Consider the following 20,983-nt stretch of genomic DNA (forward strand, 5'->3'; position numbering starts at 1 on the left):
CAAAGCTGGAGTTTTGAGTGTGCACAATAAAATGAGGCATCAAACACAGCTTGTGCTTTGTACCTGCTCTGCACCCCTGTCACAGACATCTTTTATGAAAAATCCTTTCTTTAGGATTTTTTCTCCTGAGAAGCTAAGAGGCCTCAGGAACAAAATGTAAACCACGGTTATCTGCTGCTGTGGAATACAACATGTGCATGTGTGATTGGTCTCGTGTGGTTGTTTCTAATTAGTGACCAATCACAGTCAGCTGGCTCAGACTCTCTGTCCGAGATACAAGCCCTTGGTTTTCATTCCTTTTTTTTCTGTTCTTAGCTAGCCTTCTGATGATATTCTTTCTTCTATTCTTGTAGTATAGTTTTGATATAATATATATCATAAAATAATAAATCAAGCCTTCTGAAGCATAGAGTCATATCCTTGCCTCTTCTCTCATCCTTGGACCCCTGGTAACACGGTCACACACCCCTTTAGGCTCCCATTTTGTGTTCCTCTTCTCCAGAGATGCTGTGAGGGCATGTGCTCGGCCAGGGCCAGCACGGGAGATCATTAAATTCCACATGGCACCAACAGCAGAGGCAGCCCCTGGCCCAGGGAGCCCACAGCAGCTCTGGAAATCGTGTTGTGCCCCTGGAGCTGCTGCTTCCAGCCCAGCTGGGAGATAAGAGCAGAGCAGAGCAGAGTGCGGCTGCCCCGTGCAAAGTACAGGGTGGTGCAAGCCAGGCTGAGGCAGGAGACACCTCCAGGGGGGCCACTGGAGCTGCTGGGAGACACGGCCATGCTCTTTGAGGACTACGTGCTGCAGGGTGAGCGAGCCCTCGCACTGTGGGGCGGGCACTGCCTCTGGGAAAGGTGCAGAAGTGACTGGGGTGACCCCACATTCCATGGAAGGGACGGATTTAAGGAAGGGATGTGCCAGCAGATGGTGGCTTGGGGTGAGGTGGCAAGGTGGGTAAAAGGTTTTTTGCCATCCCTGCTTGACCTGAGGCTCAGATGATGCCCAGGCAGTGCCTGGCCCCTTGAGACACCCCCTGCACCCACTGGGAGTGTGCTGTGGGGCTGAACCTGGAGTTTGGGGTCCGAGGTAGAGACAAGGCACCATCAGCAGTGGGGGACAGCGGTCATAGGAAGACCTGCCAGAGCTGGTGCATCCGAGTGGGACACTCCAGGGCAGGAAGCCTGAGTGACAACTGTTGTCCCCTGCCCCTCCCAATTGTTCCTGGGACGCTGAGCCCGCGAGGATCTCCTCATTTCCATGTTCTGCTCCCGCGTCTCATCTGTCCTCCCCGAGACCCAGCGTGCCCCCACGGTTCAGCCCCGTCTGCCCCTAGTGCCCCCTCACCTCCCCAGCGCCCTTCCCCTGCCCAGCTCAGGAATCCCAGTGCCACCCTCATCATCAGTGTTTCCACTGGTACCGGTGCCTCCTGCCCTGCGCTCTCTCAGCCCCAGTGTGCCGAGCAGTGTCCCGGTGTCCCCAGGGCTGCCCCTGCATTCCCGGGGTCCCTCCAGCGCGGACCCTTACCCGGACCCCCGCCAGCCCCGCCCTCGCCCTGCCCTCCACCAATCAGATCGCGCTATTGTCGATTGGCCCCGCCCCCTTCATGTCAGTCACTGCTCCGTGCCACGCCCTGCATACGTCACCGGGGGCGGTGTCGCGCCTGCGCAGTGCGGCGGCCGCGGTGACAGTGACAGGCTGGCAGGAAAGGGCGGGGGCAGGAAGGGGCGGGGGCCGTGCCGGGACCGGGACCGGGATCGGGACCAGGATCTAGGCTGGGACTGCCACGGGACGGGAGGGCTGCAGCCACAGGCCCCTCGGTAGCACCATGCTGAAGAAGTTCGACAAGAAGGACGAGGAGTCGGGTGAGGGGAGGCCGGGGGCGCTGTGAGGGGAGCGACCCCTCTGAGGGCACGGAGGGGATCGGTGAGGGGGAGCCCGTCGTGCCTGCGGGGAAAGCTGGGAGGGAAGAGACCCCTCCTGTGGAAATCGGGGGGTCTGTGAGGGACAGGGGGAGCTGGGAGGGGAGGCTCGGTGCCAGCTTGGCGGCGGGGGCTTGCTGGTGTGCATGGAACCGGTGGGGAGCACTATGGGAGCACTAGAGCAGTCTGCTGCCTCCTCCTCGCAGCCGCAGCCGGAGGATAAACTGGTTGTATGGGCACAGCACCCCGAGGTTACTGCCACATCAGCAGGTGCAGAGCCTGGGACTAAATGTTGAGCACATTAGCGCTGTTCACAGCTGCCCAGCTCTGGAACCAGGTGCTATGGCCGGGTAGAATCCAGTTCATCGTTTCTGGCCCCACAATCACTGCTGCTTTCAATGGATCAGAAAATCTGAGAGCATCAAGAAAACACAAAGTTTCGTGCCTGACTTTTCAAAACTTTAGGCCGATTAGTAAGGAAGAAGTTGGTATTTTATGTGGTGTGTAATTCGGGTGGAAGCGATGCATCTTAAGACAGTGTTTTCTTTCATGGCTTAGCTTTGTGTTATCTTTTTCATCTTCCTATGAAGCCTTCTACACATCTTGCTCTGCATAACAAATCAGTGTGTCCTGGAGCAAATTGATTCAGCTTACATCTTGGTGATTGTTCTGTGTGGCTGTGCTTTCTTTTTATCGTAATGGGCATTCAATGTTTTGCTGTTGTTTCCCTTTTCCAAGGCCTCCAGTGACATCTTGATAAGCAGAGAATTTAGTGAGGCAGCTCTTGGAGGGGAATTGCTCTTGGCTTTAATTTTGGGGGCTGTTCTTCATTTGCACCTTGCCACACCCATCAAATTATTTACATTACTATGGCTAGGGCTGGCAGGAGATGCACAGATCCAGTTAATTGGCTTCTGTGCCTTTGCTTTCCATAGTTTTGCTAGCCTTGGATGACCTGCTCCCACTCCCTTTGACATGTCATTTTGGCCACAAAATTATGTTTCTCTACAAATCAGAATAAATTGTTGTTAGTTATCCAATATTAGGAACTTTATGAACACACAACATTTGCTCTGCCCTCCCTCTCCATGGAAGAAAACTAAGGCGGGGTGCTGTGAGGACTGAGACCCCATGTACAATGTATTTCAGGATCCTTAGCACAATGAAGGATAAAGAGGTGATGCAGTGTTATTCAGGGCTGATTTAAGGATTATAGACATCCTGGACCATGGAAATACTGGGCTGCTAGGCAGATTTTTGGAACACATTAACATATTTATCCTAGAACTGGTTCATACTCCTACTAGAGACATTTTTGCACTTTCCCCTCGCTTTGTTCTACCTCTTCAACCTCACATAAGTGTCTGTGTTTTGTTCAGCCAGCTGCTGCCTTTGCAGACTCCTCCTGAGCTAGAGGAGGGCATGTTATGAACCAGGAAGGAGCCAGAGTGCAGATGTGTTTGCTTTTGTATGTAAGGCTTACTCTAGAGAGGGCTCCTGGCACCAGCCTGGGGTGCTTCGAGCTTGGGTCAGGTCAGATTTTGGCCCAGGAGAGGTTCTCTCTGGTGGACCAGGCTTTGGAACAAGCACTAGAACAACCCTGAAAAAGGCTGCATTCTGTCCCAGGGCCAGGCTGAACATAGGTTCTAATTAAAACCTGCTTATCAATAACTAGCAGCCTTTGAAAAGCTGCAGCTCACAAATGCTTGGGAGGCAATCTAATGGAGGCCATGCAGAATGATAGTGCTTTTCCCTCTGATTATTTCATCCTTAATTGCTGGGGGATTCTAATTATTTAGTATAATTTACTCTGTTAAGTGGAACAATGAAAGTTACTTTGTGTCCAGCCTATCTAGTCTGCTGTCTTGTTCTCTTAATTAGTGATAAAGCCAAAAATACTTTACTGGTGGAATTTTGTTTGGTTTATATGGGAGGGATAAAGCACTCCTGACTCACCAGTCTGGCAAGCAATACCTCTTTCTGTCTAAGCTTTTGTTCCTAGGCCTGTCCTTTGATGCTCTAACTGCCAGCAAGCTCCCAGCCCAGGGTGGAAATAGTCTTTGGGGATACAGTGCAGCACAGTTATTTTACAGCTGATCAGTCTGCCTCAGCTCACATCAGTTACTTCTGGAGGGGATGGCAAATTGAAGAATGGGCAAATTGAATAATGTCAGTCTGCTCTGCCTTCCCTGCCTGCCATGAAGACATCCAGTTAATATTACTTCAAAGAGGGTGCTCTCATTGCTTGGTGTTTGTGAAAAAATCACCCCAAAATGCTCAGACTGCTTTCAAAGTATGGGCATGGTTAAAAAATTGCTTTCCCATGGAAGTCTATCCTTGGAGAGACTTTTACTCTCTTTGTTTTGCAGGTGGGAATTCCAACCCATTCCAGCACCTGGAGAAGAGTGCAGTCTTGCAAGAGGTAAATGTTCAGACCATGTCCTTTATTGAGTCTCTCCCTCTCTTGAGTAGGTCACTGGAGAACTTCAGCAAGAAAATGAGGGTTTGTTGCAGTCCTGCTTGCTCTGAAAGAGATGAGCAACAGTTCTTATTTTATTACTGGACAGATAAAGGAACAAGGTTGAAGTGGTCTCTGTAACAAATAAAAGACTGTGAACTATAAATAGTAATAAAAGGAATGAAATTATCTGGGAAAGCTCACCCCAAAGCAGGGAGATTGGGAAAGTGCCTTGGACACCCCAAATGTCTTGTGGACGACAATATTAGTGAGAGGGGTGTGAGTGGTTATTAAAGAGTTTTATGAATTTTCTCTGAAAAATGCCATTCTCAATCCCCAGCCCCTGTTGTTTCAGCATTCTCTGTTTGCTCTGAGGTTGGGAATGGTGTTGGCTCCTGTAGCCTCAGCAAGCTCAAGTTTGTCTGTCAGAAGGGTGGTGTTTTAGCTAGTACACAGTGCAGACCAGTGTGGGTGAAAGTGTGATGACAATTTAGCCTTTAAACCTCCATTGCTCTTGGATTTGTAATCCCAGACTGCAAAACCAGCTGTTTAAAGGGGGTCCATGTTTAACAGAAATTAAAGGGAAATCTGATCCAAAGTCATTATATGTCTTGCCATGCCTCACTCACAGTGAGTGAGTCAGTGTCAGTCCTTATCTGTGCTCTGTTTCCAGGCTCGAGTGTTTAATGAGACTCCCATAAACCCACGAAAATGTGCTCATATCCTCACCAAGATCTTGTATCTCATAAACCAGGTAAGAGAGAGAAAATATACATCTGTACAGACATGTGCATCAGGCCCAAAGCTGGTTGTGATATTTGGGATTTCCTTTCTTCTTTCCACACAACTAGGGGGAGCACCTTGGTGTCATGGAAGCCACCGAATCCTTCTTTGCTATGACCAAGCTGTTTCAGTCCAATGATGTAAGTCTGCCTTTGGTTTTCTCTATTTACCTGGTGGGACAAGTTGTCCCTTGAGATACACAGTTTTATAAAATCAGCTTTTCTGTCCTGTCTGAAGCTACCTGATCTGAGTGGGAAGAGTAGGGTGACAGTTTAGAAATGGTAATCAGCTTCCTAGCCCTTCCCAGATCTTGTAGCAGCTTAACTGAAGTATGCACTGCTCTTGAGGCAGAGATTCCTCTCTCTAAATTGCCTTTTAACTCTGAAATTGTGGTAGGCAGGTGGATTTTAATATGCTTTGTGCCCAGCATTAAAATGTCCTGCTGAGAGTCAACAATTGTGTGTTTGGAGGAGTCAAGGAGTTAGTGCCTACTCACAGCAGTAGCACTGTCATTAGTTGTCCCCCAAACTGCAAGGCTTTAAAATCATGAGACCACTGCAGAAATCCCCAGACTCAGGAATAGACATTGTTTGGTTTCTTGCTTTTGGAGCAACACAAGGCTTTCAACCACCAAACCATCAAATAGTTTCAAGGCTTTCTCCTTGTTCATATGTATGACAAATGGAAGATGAAACTGTAGATCCAGCTAGATCTGGTATCTCTGTGGCCTCACCCTAAGACTGAGGGATTAAAAGAAGAAGAGGTGTTTTGTTAATCAGCCTGGATTTTGTTAATCTTTTACACTCAGGGAGTGATGCACTCTGAAGGTATCAGCATTGTCATGATAAAATTATGTAAGCAGGGAAAACTGAGATCCCTTCCTATCTGGGACCATCTCAGCTGATGTTCTTCTTGCTTTTTTCCTTGCCAGCCAACTCTTCGCAGGATGTGTTACCTCACTATCAAGGAGATGTCTTCTATTGCAGAAGATGTGATCATTGTTACTAGCAGGTCAGTCACTTCACTTTTCCTGCTGTAATGTTGACATGCTCTTCAGTAATGTCTGTCCAGCTTCTTCGAGTAGTCCCTGAGCAGGATGATGATAGGGAATGCCCTTGGTGAGGAAAAAGCTTTCCTTTATAAAAGACCAATAAAATACAGACATTAAACTCGTAGTGATGTGTGCAGAATATGCTGTGTCCCCATATCCCATGTCCATGGATGTCTGGAGTGTCTCTTGGTTACATGATATGGTAGCACTGCTGGCTTTGCCCCTTTTGCAAAGGCTTTTTCATTAACTCCTATCTGACTGCCTTGAAATGTTTTGAAGAATTCTGGCCTAAATCCCAAGGCTTTCAACAGGTAAAGGATTTACTTCTGTAGCAGCACTGAATGTGACTTCACCAGGGAACAAAATTCCCTCTGTGAGTCATTCCTGAATTGCTGATCATGTGTTCTGGTTTGAAAACAAAACCAGTGAGAGACTCTTAAGTCAGAAATACAATTTATTAGTAAAAGGGAAAAAATAAAAAACACTGACAGAGTGAGAATACAACCTGAACATGACACCCTGCTAGTTAGAGTGGTAGTAGCAGTCCAGATTAAATGGTCTTGTTGAAGTGGTGATCTCATAGAAAAGATTTGGTATCTCTTGTCCTCTGGAAACCAGGGGGTAAGGGCTGCCTGTTCTGTGCCAAGGCCCAGATTATATCCAGGTAGGGATGCTTAGCTCCTCTCCCCTGGGCACAGCATCTCACAATGGGCTGATATCTGAGTCATGTGGTGCGTCCTTGATATCTCTGAGTCATTGGCAAGGCATTGATGGGCCCATTAACAGGAGATAAGGAAAAAATAATACCCCTCCTGTTTTCAGCAGCTCTTGAGGATGGAAATAGAATACATCTTTGTATTGTAACCTAGGACATCATGCCAGTCAGATGTCCTGTTGGGGAGTCAGGAGCAGGTCAGTATAGGGTCTGTAGAGGGCTGAGGCAGAAGCCAGTCTCTAGTGCTGCAATATGATGAATTCCTGGCCCTTCACAGTTGGTCTTCCACTGACCTGAGTACTGATCTTTTCCTCCTGCCTTCCCACCCCAGTGAGATTTGCCTGAGACCTGCAGCTGCCTGCTTGGCATTCAGCCATGATGCTGGCTGCCTGCTGCTCTGTGTGCTCTGGGTGTGCACCTGAGAGCTGCTGGCTCAGGAGTGCCATATTGAGAGCTTCCTGTTTCCCCAGCTTAACCAAAGACATGACTGGGAAGGATGACAATTACCGAGGCCCTGCTGTGAGAGCACTCTGTCAGATCACTGATGTAAGTGCTGCTTTTCCCATGGGGCAGCTCTGTGTGCTTCACTTTTTCCTACTTTACCCCATGCCTTTCACAGTCAGAAAGGCTTTCCCATGTCAGTGTTGTTTCCCTCTCCCTGCAGAGTACCATGCTGCAGGCCATTGAGCGCTACATGAAGCAGGCGATCGTTGACAAAGTGCCAAGTGTGTCCAGCTCTGCTCTCGTGTCTTCCTTGGTATGTACTCCCTGCAGCACAGGCCTGAGGGACAATCAGCCAGGGAAGCAGTCATCTGTGGTGGGACTGGACATCTTGGGAGTTCCAGGATTTTGTTGTTATTCCTGTCTTTGTGAACTGAGGGACTGGCGCTGACTTTGTTAGAGATCATCAACCTCCTGAGGCTGCAGCTGTCATGGCCAGATCTCTGCAGGCTGATCCCTTATTCTTCTATAAATTGCTACTACCAGCACACTCATGGGGAAGGCTCATTTCTTCTTAAGATAAGCTGAAATTCCCAAAGCTTCCTTCATTCTTATCTCATGGGTTGTTGTGGCTCCATCTCCTTCCAGCACTTGCTGAAGACCAGTTATGATGTGGTGAAGCGCTGGGTGAATGAGGCTCAGGAGGCAGCTTCCAGTGACAATATCATGGTGCAGGTAGGACACCCACCTCCAGCAGGGGAATAGCCTCCAGCAGCTGGGCATGGAGCAAACTGCTGGAGCTCAGCCAGGCACCTCTGGGTGACAGAGGGGACAAAGGGGGAAGAACCCACCGTGGGTTTGTGACATTCTCTTTCCCTGCACAGTACCACGCCCTGGGCCTGCTGTACCACGTGCGGAAGAACGACCGCCTGGCAGTCAACAAGATGCTCAGCAAGTTCACACGCCATGGCCTCAAGTCCCCGTTTGCCTACTGCCTGATGATCCGAATAGCCAGCAAGCTGCTGGAGGAGGAGGCTGGCAGGTGAACGGGCTCCTTTGCCCTGCTGAAGGAACTTCCTGGTCCTGCTTCCATCTCCTCTTGCAGACTCACTTGCCATCTTATTATTTCTGTCTTTGAAGAGCAGCATGCAACTTCTACCCTCTTATTGGTGCATAAAAGCAGAGAAAATACAGGGTGTCTTCATGGTTGTTTTGAGGTGGTTTCTGGGAGTCTTGCTTGCACATCAAATTCTATTTTGTTTCTCTGGACTGTTTTGCATAGCTGTTCTGTTTTACTTCATTTTCTCTGCGTTCTATAATTGTTTATTCTTCTGTAATTGTTTATCTAGCATGTATGCAGTGTGGCTTCCTTGTGGATAAGAGTTGTGGTGTGTACACTCATTTCCTACTGTGTGAGAGTTGAGGGGGATTCCCTTTAGGCTGTAAGGCAGAGGGTGTCTTCTCAGAAGGCAGCCTGACTGTCAAGCATGCTGGAAGTACAGTATAATGACAACTGCAAAATCTGGGGACAAAGTTGGTTTATGGCTGCTTTTACTCTTCCAAGGGCTGTGGGACCTGCCCATTTCTGCTGCTGAATTCTTGATTTCTCTTGGGACCTTTGTTTTAATACAGTCTTGTGGGGTTTTTTTGTCCCTTAGCCGCGACAGCCCTCTGTTTGATTTCATTGAGAGCTGCCTGAGAAACAAGCATGAGATGGTGGTGTATGAAGCTGCATCTGCCATTGTTAACCTGCCCAACTGCACTGCCAAGGAGTTGGCTCCAGCAGTCTCAGGTAAGTGTGGTGCTCATGGTCATGGAAAGGGAATTGTGAGCTTTCAGTGGTGACCCTGCTGATTGCCCCAAGAAACAAGGGCCTTGTGTAGTGTCAGGCTTTTTATGCTGCTCTGTCCTTTGTTGCTTTATGCTGCTGCTGAGAGCCTGTGGTGTGTGGGAAATGCTTTGTTCTTGTAAAGGTATTTCCTGGGGCTCAAGTGTTGTTACTTCATGGGTCAGTTCTGGGATAGGAGCAGGGTTTGCATGAAATAGAGAACAGCAGTTCAAATTAACTTAATAGGAAAGATGACAAGGTGATGAATTTGGCTTTCACAAGCAGCAGAGGATAACAGCACTGTGGAAGAAGGTGGAGGTAAGTAAGAGTTAGTTGTCAGCAGGAGTGTGACAAAGGCAAAGGGGAAAAGAAACAGGGAAGAATCTGTTATAAGTACAATTGCTTCTTAAGCATTTTTCTAGTTACCTTATGCTTGCAACTGTCTCTTTGCTGAAGCTCTTGCTTTAGGTATGAAATGCTCTCAATAACAGAGTGCCTAAACATCTGCCTGTGTTGGTTTTACCACCTTGCAGTTCTGCAGCTGTTCTGCAGCTCCCCGAAAGCAGCACTAAGATACGCAGCCGTCCGTACCCTCAACAAGGTAGGAATCAGTCCCTTGGGAGCTCCAGTAGTGTCTCATGTGCAGGAGGTGCAGACTGCAGAAGGCAGTCAGGTTATGTGAAGATTTTGTGTGAATAACCTCTGTCTTGTGCTACAGCCTTACATTTCATTGCTTTCTGTCTGGAATAAAACCTCAAAGAGCACTCTACAGAAGAAAAAAAACCCTGGTAGTTTTCACTGGTCTCTTAGAATGTCACTAGTCTTAGTGTTACTGCTTTTCCTTCTGAGCTTCCCATGGTGTGGAAGCTCCTTGTAAAACGGGGATCAAACCTTGGTGATGCTTCTTGCCTGCTCTGTGGCAGTCTTTACTCCAGCTTTTCCCTTCTCCTTATAAACACTATAAAAGAAAAAGAGAATAGTAGTGTCTGGTAACTGCTGTGCTTCTGCCTACAGAGCTGTTTTGCACAGCTAGTCTGGCTACATTTTTGTTGGGAATTCACAGCTTTCTTTTCTTACTATATAGAGCAAAATCAGAGAGTTAAAAATAATAAAAGACTGTTTACTGCTACTGCTTTTCTTCCAGCAAGGGGTGCAATTCTGCAGGAAACAAGAGCTGGTTACCTTAACTCCAGATTAGCTGAGATGTCCCTCATGTGTAGTCTATACCACTCATTTCTATGGGAAGGAGTGAGTTTTGCTGGGTTTTGCCAGCTGGGCTTTTTGCATCTCTTGAGGGATTTTTATTCTTCCTTGGCTGCTGCAGGTGGCCATGAAGCACCCATCTGCTGTGACTGCCTGTAACCTGGACCTGGAGAACCTTGTGACAGACTCCAACCGCAGCATCGCCACCCTGGCCATCACCACGCTGCTGAAAACCGGCAGTGAGAGCAGCATCGACCGGCTCATGAAGCAGATCTCCTCTTTCATGTCAGAAATCTCTGATGAGTTCAAAGTAAGGAAGTGGGAGGAGGAGGGACACCCACATTCCTGAAGAAACCTCATGGTCTTTGTCCATGTTTGTGTGTATGCTCTAAACCTGCATGGAGCTGCTTCCAGAAGCAGCAGAATATTTGCAGGGAGGAAAATGTATTTGAGGCTGTCTGTCTAAGCCATGCCTCAGTCCTACATCTCCAAAGTCATGTGCTGTCTTCTGGGGAGATGCCTTCTGAGAATTAAATCTTTCTTCTTTCCAGTGGGTGTGGGCTTTCTTTATGGGCTGGCCAGTGCATAAAGATCTATCTCCTCCAATTCTTAATATTGTACCTCCTGGAACTTCATTTGTTGAATAAACAAACACAAAAATGTAATTTCCAGCCTAGGGAGGCCAGCAGAAAATTGATACAACTCAGCTATTTTTTCCTGCAGGGTGAAACAGAATTGTTTTTTACTTGCCCCCTTTTCCTGCAGGTGGTAGTGGTGCAGGCCATCAATGCTCTGTGCCAGAAGTACCCTCGCAAGCACGCTGTCCTCATGAACTTCCTCTTCACTATGCTCCGGGAGGAGGTGAGTGTGCAGGACAGCTGTGTCTGCCTTGCTTGTGGGCATAACAGTGCTCCCTATGAGTGTCAAGCTTTTACTGTTAAGGCTGTGCAGTGAAAGCCTCTCTCTAAAAGGCTTGCAGTCTAACTGCAGAAATGCCCAGCTGTGCACAATAGTTATAAGCATACTGCCAGGCATATTTTTAGTGTGATTTTCATTATGTGATTTTTTTTACATGGGGGTTTATTAACTCTCAAAGCAAATGCTAGCAACAGCCGATCTGTTGGCAGTCCATGTGTGTTTCACATTTGAACCAGTTTCTTTTATACTTTGACAGCAAATTCCAAGAAGTTTTGTCTTGTACACAAAGATTCAATAACAACCTATTTATTGATGACACGGGACCACTTTTGTTCTGGTGTCTGTGTTCTGGCAGTGAAGGGATCACGAGTACCTATAACCATTCTCTGCATTCAGTCAGACAAAAATCACAGAAAGACAGCTTTACAGAGGTTTGCTGAGGCTGTTTCTAAATGATCCAACATGTCTGCAGCACAGCTGGCACCACTGCTTGCTGTGACATCACTTCCTGCCAATTACAGCCTCTCCGTTGGGAGCAAACTGGAGCATCTCATTTTGCTCCTGTGAAAAATGGACCATTCTCCTTTCCCATATTTTCTGTGGGTGGATGGTATCATTTTGAATGTGGTTTTGTACTTCAAAGCATTCTGTTTTAAAGCTTTTTTAATCTGAAGTAGCTCAGAAAGATCCAAATGCCCAGCACTGTGCATGTAATTGGCAGAGGGTAGTGTGCAGTTTAATCCCTGGTGTGTACAGAGGACATCAGTAAATAATGTCTGAGATTGCCAAGCATTACTGGCATGTCAGGTTGTGGCTGTACCTGGGGAGGTATTGATTGCCTATCATCCCACACTAATAGAGCTATTTGCTGTGTCCTGCTGTGGCAGATACAATCCTTCATACGTTTCTCTTGTGATTCATCCTCAGATATCTAGTGCTAAAGGGGAGAGGGTTGGGTTTTTTCTCCTTCCATATGGCTGGTTTTAAGCACTAATTCTAGCAGTGGAGGATTTTGATGGAGATAAAAACCCTTCAGCCAGATGAATCCTTTTACTCTTGGGTTAGGACTCTGTTTTTTTTTTTTCTCCAGTACAGCCATTCTGAAGGGAGCTGGCAAGAGAGCTTGAATATTAGCTGGCCCTCTGGGTGTAAAGAGGGTCAAAAGTGAGGGCAGAATTACTGCCCTCCTCCTTTCAAGCACACATTAAAAAACACTGAATGTGAGTGACCTTTCAAAGGAATGCTTCTCCTGTCTGGCTAGCTCAGAGTCTCTAAAATACTTTGATGTTTCCAGCTGAGCAGTTCCCTTTTGCTCCTCAGGGTGGCTTTGAATACAAGAGAGCCATCGTGGACTGCATCATCAGCATTATCGAGGAGAACTCAGAGAGCAAAGAGACAGGCCTGTCTCACCTCTGTGAATTCATTGAGGACTGTGAGTTCACTGTGCTGGCCACTCGTATCCTCCACCTCCTGGGGCAGGAAGGGCCCAAAACCAACAACCCCTCCAAATATATTCGCTTCATCTACAACAGGGTTGTTCTGGAGCACGAAGAAGTCCGGGCAGGTAAGTGACAGACCTGGAAAGTTCTCTGCCCTTACACAGCCATAGTGTATGAATGCCTCTGCTTTTGAGGGTTGTGATTTCCTCTAGGCCTGAGCAGATTGTTTTATACAGCAAAGATCCTGCAGTAGTATTGATGGAAGAGGCGGCCTGTGGCTGAGAAGTGGGAAGGGATATGCACTGGTTCTGAAACCAGACAAAGGGTAGCACGCTAACACTTCACCTCTGCTTCTTTCTAGTCACAGTTTTACTAATGTACACAGTTTACTAGTGTAGCATCTCTGACATGATGTTTGATCAAGGCTGAGAAATGGAGGAAACTTCAGCTGATTCCTTTGCTTTCTAATTCAGTTTTCATTACTTTTGCTACAGGTGCTGTAAGTGCCCTTGCAAAGTTTGGAGCTCAGAATGAGGAGATGTTACCTAGTATCTTGGTGTTACTGAGAAGGTCAGTTGGGACTTAGAGTTTTTCAACATCCTTGTTGAAATACCCTGTTTGCTTGAGAGCTTGTCTAGTCTCTCCTACCTGTGGGTCTGAGAAGGTGCAGGGGGTACCTGTGATCCTGTGACAGGATCACCAGTGCATTCAGCACCACAAAGTGGACAGAAGCCATGTGTGGCAGATTACTGCTTTTCTCATATAATTACTAGGACATTGCTGGATCTCCCCTATGGCATGTTTTTACTGACCCTGTGATGTTTCTTAGTGATGTGGATTCTGAAGAAAGTTTTCCACTTTCCCCTCAGGTGTGTGATGGATGATGACAATGAAGTGAGAGACAGAGCTACCTTCTACCTGAATGTTCTGGAGCAGAAGCAGAAGGCCCTCAATGCTGGCTACATCCTGAATGGTACTGCAGGAAGGCCTTAAAACAAGTCTGCACCTCTTTCCTGGTCTAACAAGAGTTAAACTAAAGACCTGGCATTGTTGTGGTTTCAGTGACCTGTCCCTTCTGTCCCCAGGGTTGACGGTGTCCATCCCTGGCCTGGAGAGGGCTCTGCATCAGTACACCCTGGAGCCCTCTGAGAAACCCTTTGACTTGAAATCTGTTCCTTTGGCAACAGCTCCTATCATTGAGCAAAGAGCAGGTGAGGAATCAGGTCCCCTGAATGCTGGTGATTCCCTGCACTAGGCTTGCTGAGAACTGCTGGGCTCCATCCCATTTGAATTTTGTGGGATTGCATCTCCTGGAAAGACTAAGGCCTGCAAATCTGGTTGCTCTCACATTAATGTTTCAGTTTAGTCCCAACTGCTAATAATAGTAGTAGCTGGCAATCCTCAGTGGAGCTGCTGCAGTTTTAAAGCTGCTTAGGAAGCCAAGTAGGGGTGTCTAGTCTACATCAAATGAGAATGAGCTCCCTTGCTTTCCATAGTCAAATTCCTCTTTAGACATTGATCATTCTGTTTTAGTAATTCCTTATTCTTCCCCTTCAACTCTTTTGGGTTTGTTTTTGTTTGAGTGCTTTCTTTCTCATTTGCAGAAAATGTCCCCGTTGCTGTAGTGAAACAGCCAGAGAAAGTGGCAGCAACACGGCAGGAAATATTCCAAGGTAAATTGATGCAAGGCCTCTGCTCTGTCCCTGTGGGAGAGCTCTGTAGCCACCTCTTGCTGAGCCTGCCTTAGCCCCTCTGGCTTCTTCTTACCTTCTTACAGGAAGTGACGTGAGCTCCCAGCTTAAGGTCAGCTGGTCACTCCTGGAGGGTGGGGGTGCCTGCAGTCCTCTTTTTTCTGTCTAGCAGTAGACATGAGCAAAGGATGTCTCTTTTTCATTTTAAAAATCTCTAGGGAATGTTTAGGAGTATTTGATGGATAGTTCCTTGCTGTAGCAGCTTCTGGCAGCTGAAACAAGGGGTTTGACACTGCTAACACCTCCTTGTGTCTTGAGAAGGCAGTAATTTGTGTCCTCTGTTTCAGAGCAACTGGGGGCCATCCCAGAGTTCCGGGGGCTGGGCCCACTGTTCAAGTCCTCCCCAGAGCCTGTGGCCCTGACAGAGCTGGAGACAGAGTATGTGGTTCGTTGCACAAAGCACACCTTTGTCAGCCACATGGTGTTCCAGGTGGGTAGCTATGGGGGGTGCTGCTGAGGGCTGTCAGAAAATAAGCTCTTGACTGGCTAAAAGCTTCGTTGTGAAGATATCTCTCAGGGATATCATAGATTGGCCTAAGTTGGAAGTGACTTTAAAGATAATCTAATGTCAGCCCCTCTGCCATGGACAGGGACACCTTTCACTGGACCAGGTTTCTCAGAACTCCATCCAGCCTGGCCTTAAACACTTGCAGAGATGCAGCACCCACAGTCTGTGTTCAAAGCACAACACTGCAATGAGTAGTCCTTAATTTCTTATCCATGGTAACAGAACCCCAAAGAAAATGAATAAGGGTGGGTGGTGTGTCTGAACAATGCTTACAGGTACAGACAAATCCAACAAGCACTAGGTGGGGCTATTCTCACTCAGGAGTTGGCAGGGGAATCTGTTCTTTCTTCTATGGTTTGGGCATGAAAGAGTGAAGCTTACTACATCTGAGAAGCTGAAAATGGTACCCAAGAAAGAGATCCAGTGGGGAGAGCTCTTCATCTGCTGTGTTTTGTTTTAGCCTGTAGCACAGGTGGTTTCTTCTGTACATTCTGGCTTGGGCTGTACCACACTGCTGCTAAATGTGGGATGTTAGGATTGATGTGCCAGTCCCTTTGCCTGGGTTTCAGGGAGTCTGAGGCACAGTGAGTCCTTTGCTAGCTTGTGAGCTGCAGCGTTTTGTCCTTAGCCAGCTCCTTCCTCAAAGCTCAGAACTGCTTACACTGCCCTCACAGGGCTTGACCTTTGTTTCTATTGTCCATCCACCAGATGTAATTGTGTGAGCTTAAGAGATTTGGCATTGCAGCTGGAACAAAGTCTGATCAGCAAGTTTAGACTTGCTGAAAACTTCAGGCTTGCTGAAACTTGCTCAAGCTGTACCTTGTTCAAGCCATGCAAACAATCATCTTTCCATCTGCTGTGAAGGCACTGAGTCCCTGTAGCTTCAAGTGGGATGATGCAGACAACACAGTACTGGCATTTCTGTAGAGCAAAGAATTAACCTAGGAATTACTGGAAATTGAAGGAAAAGGTTCCATACTAACTGGTGGAACTGAAACAGGCAAAATCTGACACATCCCTGCCCTCACTGAATGTGTGATCCTGCCTGAGTTGCAGAGGGCAGGCCTTGGATTGGTGTGTGCTGGTTTGTTTTTAAGTCTTGTTTCGTTAAAAAAAAAAGCTTGCTGGAGCACTGGACTCCCCAGCAAGGTTTCAGTTTCTCCCCTAAAGCATTTAAATGAGCACTTTTTAGTCAAGTTGCTCTGTCATGAGCCAGCTGATGGTGAGGTGCACCATGGAAGCACAGAGAGCTGGGGGTTCACAGGCTTACACCAGGCTCCCCCTGTGCCTCAGCTGGGGCTGCTCTGCAAGGAGTAGTGAGCAGCTTCAAGCTGTTGCTGCTTTCCCCTTTCCTGTTTAGTTTGACTGCACGAACACCCTGAATGATCAGATCCTGGAGAATGTCACAGTGCAGATGGAGCCAACAGAGGGCTATGAGGTCATTGGCTATGTACCTGCCAAAACCCTGGTGTACAACCAGCCAGGTACCTGCTACACACTGGTGGCACTGTCTGAAGAGGATCCAACAGCAGGTAAACAGTCTGCACTCTTTTCTCCTCTATTGTTTATCCTCACACATTCTACCTTCCATCCCAGCCAGATATTTATAGCCTGTGTATGGGTGCAGCCCTGAGTGATGCTGAACATGACTTTCTTTGCTGTTTTGGGGGCTGTCAAGCCTTCCTTCTCCTCTGCTGGTTCCCTTGTGCTGTAGCACTGCCAAGTTGGGCTGTGAGAGCTGGCAGATGAGTTGTCTTTTGTGCACCCTGGGCTGGCCTTCATCCTTTGTGTTAGACATGGGGAGGCTGATGCTTGTAAAATGCTGAGAGTGCCCAGATGCTCTGGGTAGCAAAGGGGTATTTCAGACAAACTGCTAGAATTTATGGCATGTCTGTTTGAATTGAACACCCCCCTCCCCTGTTTGCCACTGTCCAGAACATGAATCAGGCTTTACCTGTGCTTTGGGCTCCCTGGTTTGTGCTCTGGAACTGCTCTGCTGCCATGTTGCTGCTGTTCACTCAGCAGTACCATCTTCTAGGGATGAGTCATCACTTCTTCTCCCAGCTGAGTGGTATTAATGAGCTGCAGCATTGCAGTGCAAGGGGCTTTCACTTCAGAGGCACAGGAACTGATCCCTGTGTGTGGATCTTGCCTCTTCACAAGGTGCTGATGGGACATGTTTAGTTAGTATTGCCAACACAATGTCAGGTTCATTAGTAATAGCACTTGATCTGAGGATTATAGTCTTGTACAACCATCATGAGCCTGTCTTTATCACTGTTTGCTTAATGTTATAAATAAATAGCTTGTCCTTGAGAGACAGAAACTGTTGGAGAGCTCTCTCTAGGTCAGTGGCTAAGCCTGTGCTACTGACAGTGACAGGGAGAGCCTGGCTGCCCCAAAGCTCCCAGCCCCATTCTGCCTCAGGGCAGTGTGGCTGTGGTGGTGATGTGAGCTCTGCCTTTGCTTTCCTGTCTCCAGTGGCCTGCACGTTCAGCTGCATGATGAAATTCACTGTCAAGGACTGTGATCCCAACACGGGCGAGACGGACGATGAGGGTTATGAGGATGAGTATGTGGTAAGAAGCTGGGCATGTACCTGATCCTGGAAACTGCTGTCAGTTTGTGGGGTTTTGCAATCTCAACTTGGGTCCCTGCAAGCAATGATGTGATCACCATCACCAAAGTGGGCAGCATCATGTAGAGGGAGCTCTTGCTGTTTCTGATGCACAGGGGAGTTTGCAGAGCTTGCTTTGTCTCATTTGGAGTGTTCTCCTGTTGTAGATGGACACCTGACTGTGCAGGATATGTGTGTTTTGGGAGGCCATGGTGCATCCTCCGGGTTTGGCTGACTGTGCCCTATGGGCTCCAGCAATGGCACACTGAGGGTTATGGAGACAGAGGGCTGTCAGGCATCTTGTTTTCTCCACAAGTTGCTCCTTTGGTGGCACAGTTAATTGTCTGGAGGCTTGCCTGGCACAGAGAAGCTGCCATCCTTGTTCTTCCCTCCCTAGCACTGACACTGCTGCAAGCAGTGCTGCTGCAAAGCACCTCTCTTCCTTGGAGAGGAGGAGATGTTGTTCACAGCCTCAGCCTGGCCTGTTAGCTCCAGAGACAGTTTTCTGTGCATTGCCTGTCACTGCTGTGAATCTGATTAGAGGCGCTGCTGTGCAGTGAGTCACTGTCTTCCCAGAAAGAGTGGGGAGAGTTTTTCACAATGGAACATACAAGGTTAACACTTCTTTCAGCTTCCTACCAGTCACCAAGGCAATTGAGTGATACTTAAACTCTTCCATGTGTTTCAACTAGAATCAGGAAGAAATTCTTTTCTGCAGGAATTGTTGGAATTAATGCAGGCTGGTGTCCTTCAGGGCATTGCCTGTCCTTCATTACACACTCTGGAGGGCCAAGCCTGGTTCTGCCTTGCACAGGTGCAGTCACAGCAGCTGCTCAGCTACCCTGGTGCCAGTGTTAGGTGATGGCACACATCTGACAGTGTCTCATTTTACCAGCCTACAAATTGATAAGCCAGAAAGGAAAAACACAAGCTTACATGCATTTCAGGGAAGCAAATGCTCAAGCAGCTATTTATAAGCTTTTGTTTTTCCCTCTGTTTTGGCCATTTGTCCAGTGCTTTGATCTCTGTCAGACCGAGGGCTGTGCTCAGGGCAGGAACCTGGTTTGTAAGCCCTGGAAATGGCATCACTGTGTCTTTCTCAGGCCTAGCAGCTGCTCAGTAGCAAACCAGAAATGGAAGTGGAGGCAGTCTCCTGCATTCACCTGAGTTTAGGAGATCCAGTCTAAAGTCTGAGGATTTCAGGGTTAAGAACAAGCATGTTTCACTTGAACCTTTTCTACCACCAGCTTGAAGACCTGGAGGTCACAGTGGCTGATCACATCCAGCGAGTTCTGAAGCCAAACTTTGGAGCAGCCTGGGATGAAGTGGGTGATGAGTTTGAAAAGGAAGAAACCTTTACTTTATCTGCTATTAAAACCCTTGAAGGTAAGGAAGGGTGTGTGAGCACAGCAGAGCTCTTATTTTCCCTCTTGCAGGCAGAGTCCAGAGGCTCAGCCTGGCTCACTTCAGATCTGTCACAGAAAGGCTAATGGGGCAAAACCCTTCACAAGCTTTGCACCACAGCTGTTTAATAGGGAGCTGCAGTTACTGTCATAATTAGTTACTTCAGGTTTCCAAAAAACTAGTGAGTGTTTTGTGACCAGTAGAGACCAGGCTGGATTGTGGAGGCAAGAGAATAGCTTGCTTTGCTCTTGCACTTAACCCGTCCAAGCAGACAGACCATAGTTCAGTTATGAAGTCCCACCATTCTTCCTGAGACCAGTAATAAAAAATGAAAACATCAGAAGACATGAGGCTGGTGAGGAGGCTGGTGGGGTAAACCCTCTTCTCTTTCATCATGTGTCAGAGTCCTATTTCACTCACAAACCTGTGAAGACTCAGTTCTTTTGATGCCTTACAGAGTGTCCTTGTCCTGTAGCCATTTCTGTGCTCCCTTGAACAGCCCTTTGGGGTTTGAAATACTCTACCTGAGCCTTTTCATATTTCTCCTGAAGACCTGTGTCTCCTGCAAGACATCTCCTCCCTTTTCAAGTCTTCAGAGAAGTGAGCAGGCTGACAGGGCTGTGCAGTAAGTGCAGCCAGCTGCATTCTCCTGCCCTTGTCTGACTCACTCCCCTTCTTCTTTCTGTTGCACATTTGCTACATCAGATGACAAAACTCTCCCATGGTGGTGGGGGTTTTTGTGTGTTGTCTTTGTAGTCCTTGTGGCCTCCAAAATCATGATTCTGACCAGTGGTGTGTGTCCCTCAGGACAGGGAACGTGAACTCTAACATGTAGGGAGAGCTTGAGTCACTTTTAGGTGCCCTTTATGTGCCCCTGTTAAGGTACCTGTGACCCATTTTATTGCTTTTTTCTAACAGAGGCAGTGAGCAATATTGTGAAGTTCCTGGGGATGCAGCCCTGTGAGCGGTCAGACAAAGTGCCAGATAACAAGAACTCTCACACACTGTACCTGGCAGGTGAGCTGTGGGCTGAGGTTCTGCTTGAGGGGCAGCTCTGGGAGGTTGCACAGAGCTGCCTGTTGATAATCAGGAGTTCCTGACGGAGTTCACTGTGCTCTGGGTTGGATTTTGAGGTTTGTTCCTGCCATGATTTCTCTCTCTGCAGTGCAGAGCAACTGGTCTTGGGATCAGGGAGGGTGCTGTGGTGGAGGGGATGTTGGGATCAGCCCCGGGCTCAGCTGGGTGGAATTTGCTGTCTTTGTGATCTGTGGCATCCTGCTTTGGAGTGAGCCTGGTGTGGGAAAGACAGCAGCCTTACCCAGCAGAACAGATGATACTGGAGCTCTTAAACAATCCTGGATCTCTTCTCGCCTGGAGTTTATTTTACACTTTGGTTTCATGGGTTTTACAGTAGCAGGAGTCCCATGTATGTTACAATGAATGGGAACTGAGCTGCTTTAGGGTCTCTCCTGGCCCAGTACAAGGACTTGCCAGATGTTGCAGTAGTGTTCATCTTCAGACTTGCAGGGGAGAGCAGCCTGCAGCGTGCTCACTGCTTCCTCCCCTGTCCTCTGCAGGTGTGTTCCGGGGTGGCCATGACCTCCTGGTGCGGTCTCGCCTTGTTCTCACGGACACGGTGACCATGCAGGTCACGGCCCGCAGTGCGGAGGAGCTCCCTGTGGATGTGATCATGGCCTCCGTCGGATAAACCCCTTTCCAGGACTGTCCTAACTCTGAGCCCCCACCAACAGCACTATAAGGATCACGGTCACTACAGCAGCTTTCGTGTTCTCTGCAGTACAGCTGTACTTGGGGCTTTGTCTATAAAATCACCATGTTTTTAATCTCCGGCTACGCCGCGCTCTGTCCCCGCGTCGCAGCCGCCGCTCCCTGTGCTCCTCCCGCTGTGGTTCCAATAAAGCAGTGTTGTGGCTCTTCCTGGCTGTGTCG

General features: G+C 48.0%; 1 protein-coding gene across 1 annotated transcript; it reads left to right on the forward strand.

Annotated features, from left to right (window-relative positions):
• Window positions 1–1,716: 1,716 nt before the first annotated feature.
• On the forward strand, window positions 1,717–20,966 carry COPG1 (COPI coat complex subunit gamma 1). The gene is made up of 24 exons (XM_058812759.1): window positions 1,717–1,860; window positions 4,287–4,339; window positions 5,049–5,129; window positions 5,227–5,298; window positions 6,090–6,169; window positions 7,395–7,470; window positions 7,589–7,681; window positions 8,014–8,100; window positions 8,250–8,407; window positions 9,024–9,157; window positions 9,727–9,794; window positions 10,518–10,706; window positions 11,162–11,257; window positions 12,635–12,878; window positions 13,248–13,323; window positions 13,623–13,726; window positions 13,839–13,964; window positions 14,358–14,426; window positions 14,792–14,934; window positions 16,373–16,544; window positions 17,494–17,591; window positions 18,877–19,015; window positions 19,952–20,050; window positions 20,611–20,966. The coding sequence occupies exons 1-24, from the start codon at window positions 1,824–1,826 to the stop codon at window positions 20,739–20,741; spliced, it is 2,625 nt and encodes an 874-aa protein (XP_058668742.1). The 5' UTR covers window positions 1,717–1,823; the 3' UTR covers window positions 20,742–20,966.
• The last annotated feature ends 17 nt before the right edge of the window (window positions 20,967–20,983 follow it).

The sequence above is a fragment of the Ammospiza caudacuta genome, chromosome 12 (assembly GCF_027887145.1).
Source record: "Ammospiza caudacuta isolate bAmmCau1 chromosome 12, bAmmCau1.pri, whole genome shotgun sequence".
NCBI classification, from domain to species: domain Eukaryota; kingdom Metazoa; phylum Chordata; class Aves; order Passeriformes; family Passerellidae; genus Ammospiza; species Ammospiza caudacuta.

Coding starts and splice junctions, on each gene's coding strand:
- COPG1 (XM_058812759.1), top strand. CDS start 1,824: ATGCTGAAGAAGTTCGACAAGAAGGACGAGGAGTCGG. Junction 5,130..5,226: donor TCTTGTATCTCATAAACCAG/GTAAGAGAGAGA, acceptor CCACACAACTAG/GGGGAGCACCTTGGTGTCAT. Junction 7,682..8,013: donor CTGCTCTCGTGTCTTCCTTG/GTATGTACTCCC, acceptor ATCTCCTTCCAG/CACTTGCTGAAGACCAGTTA.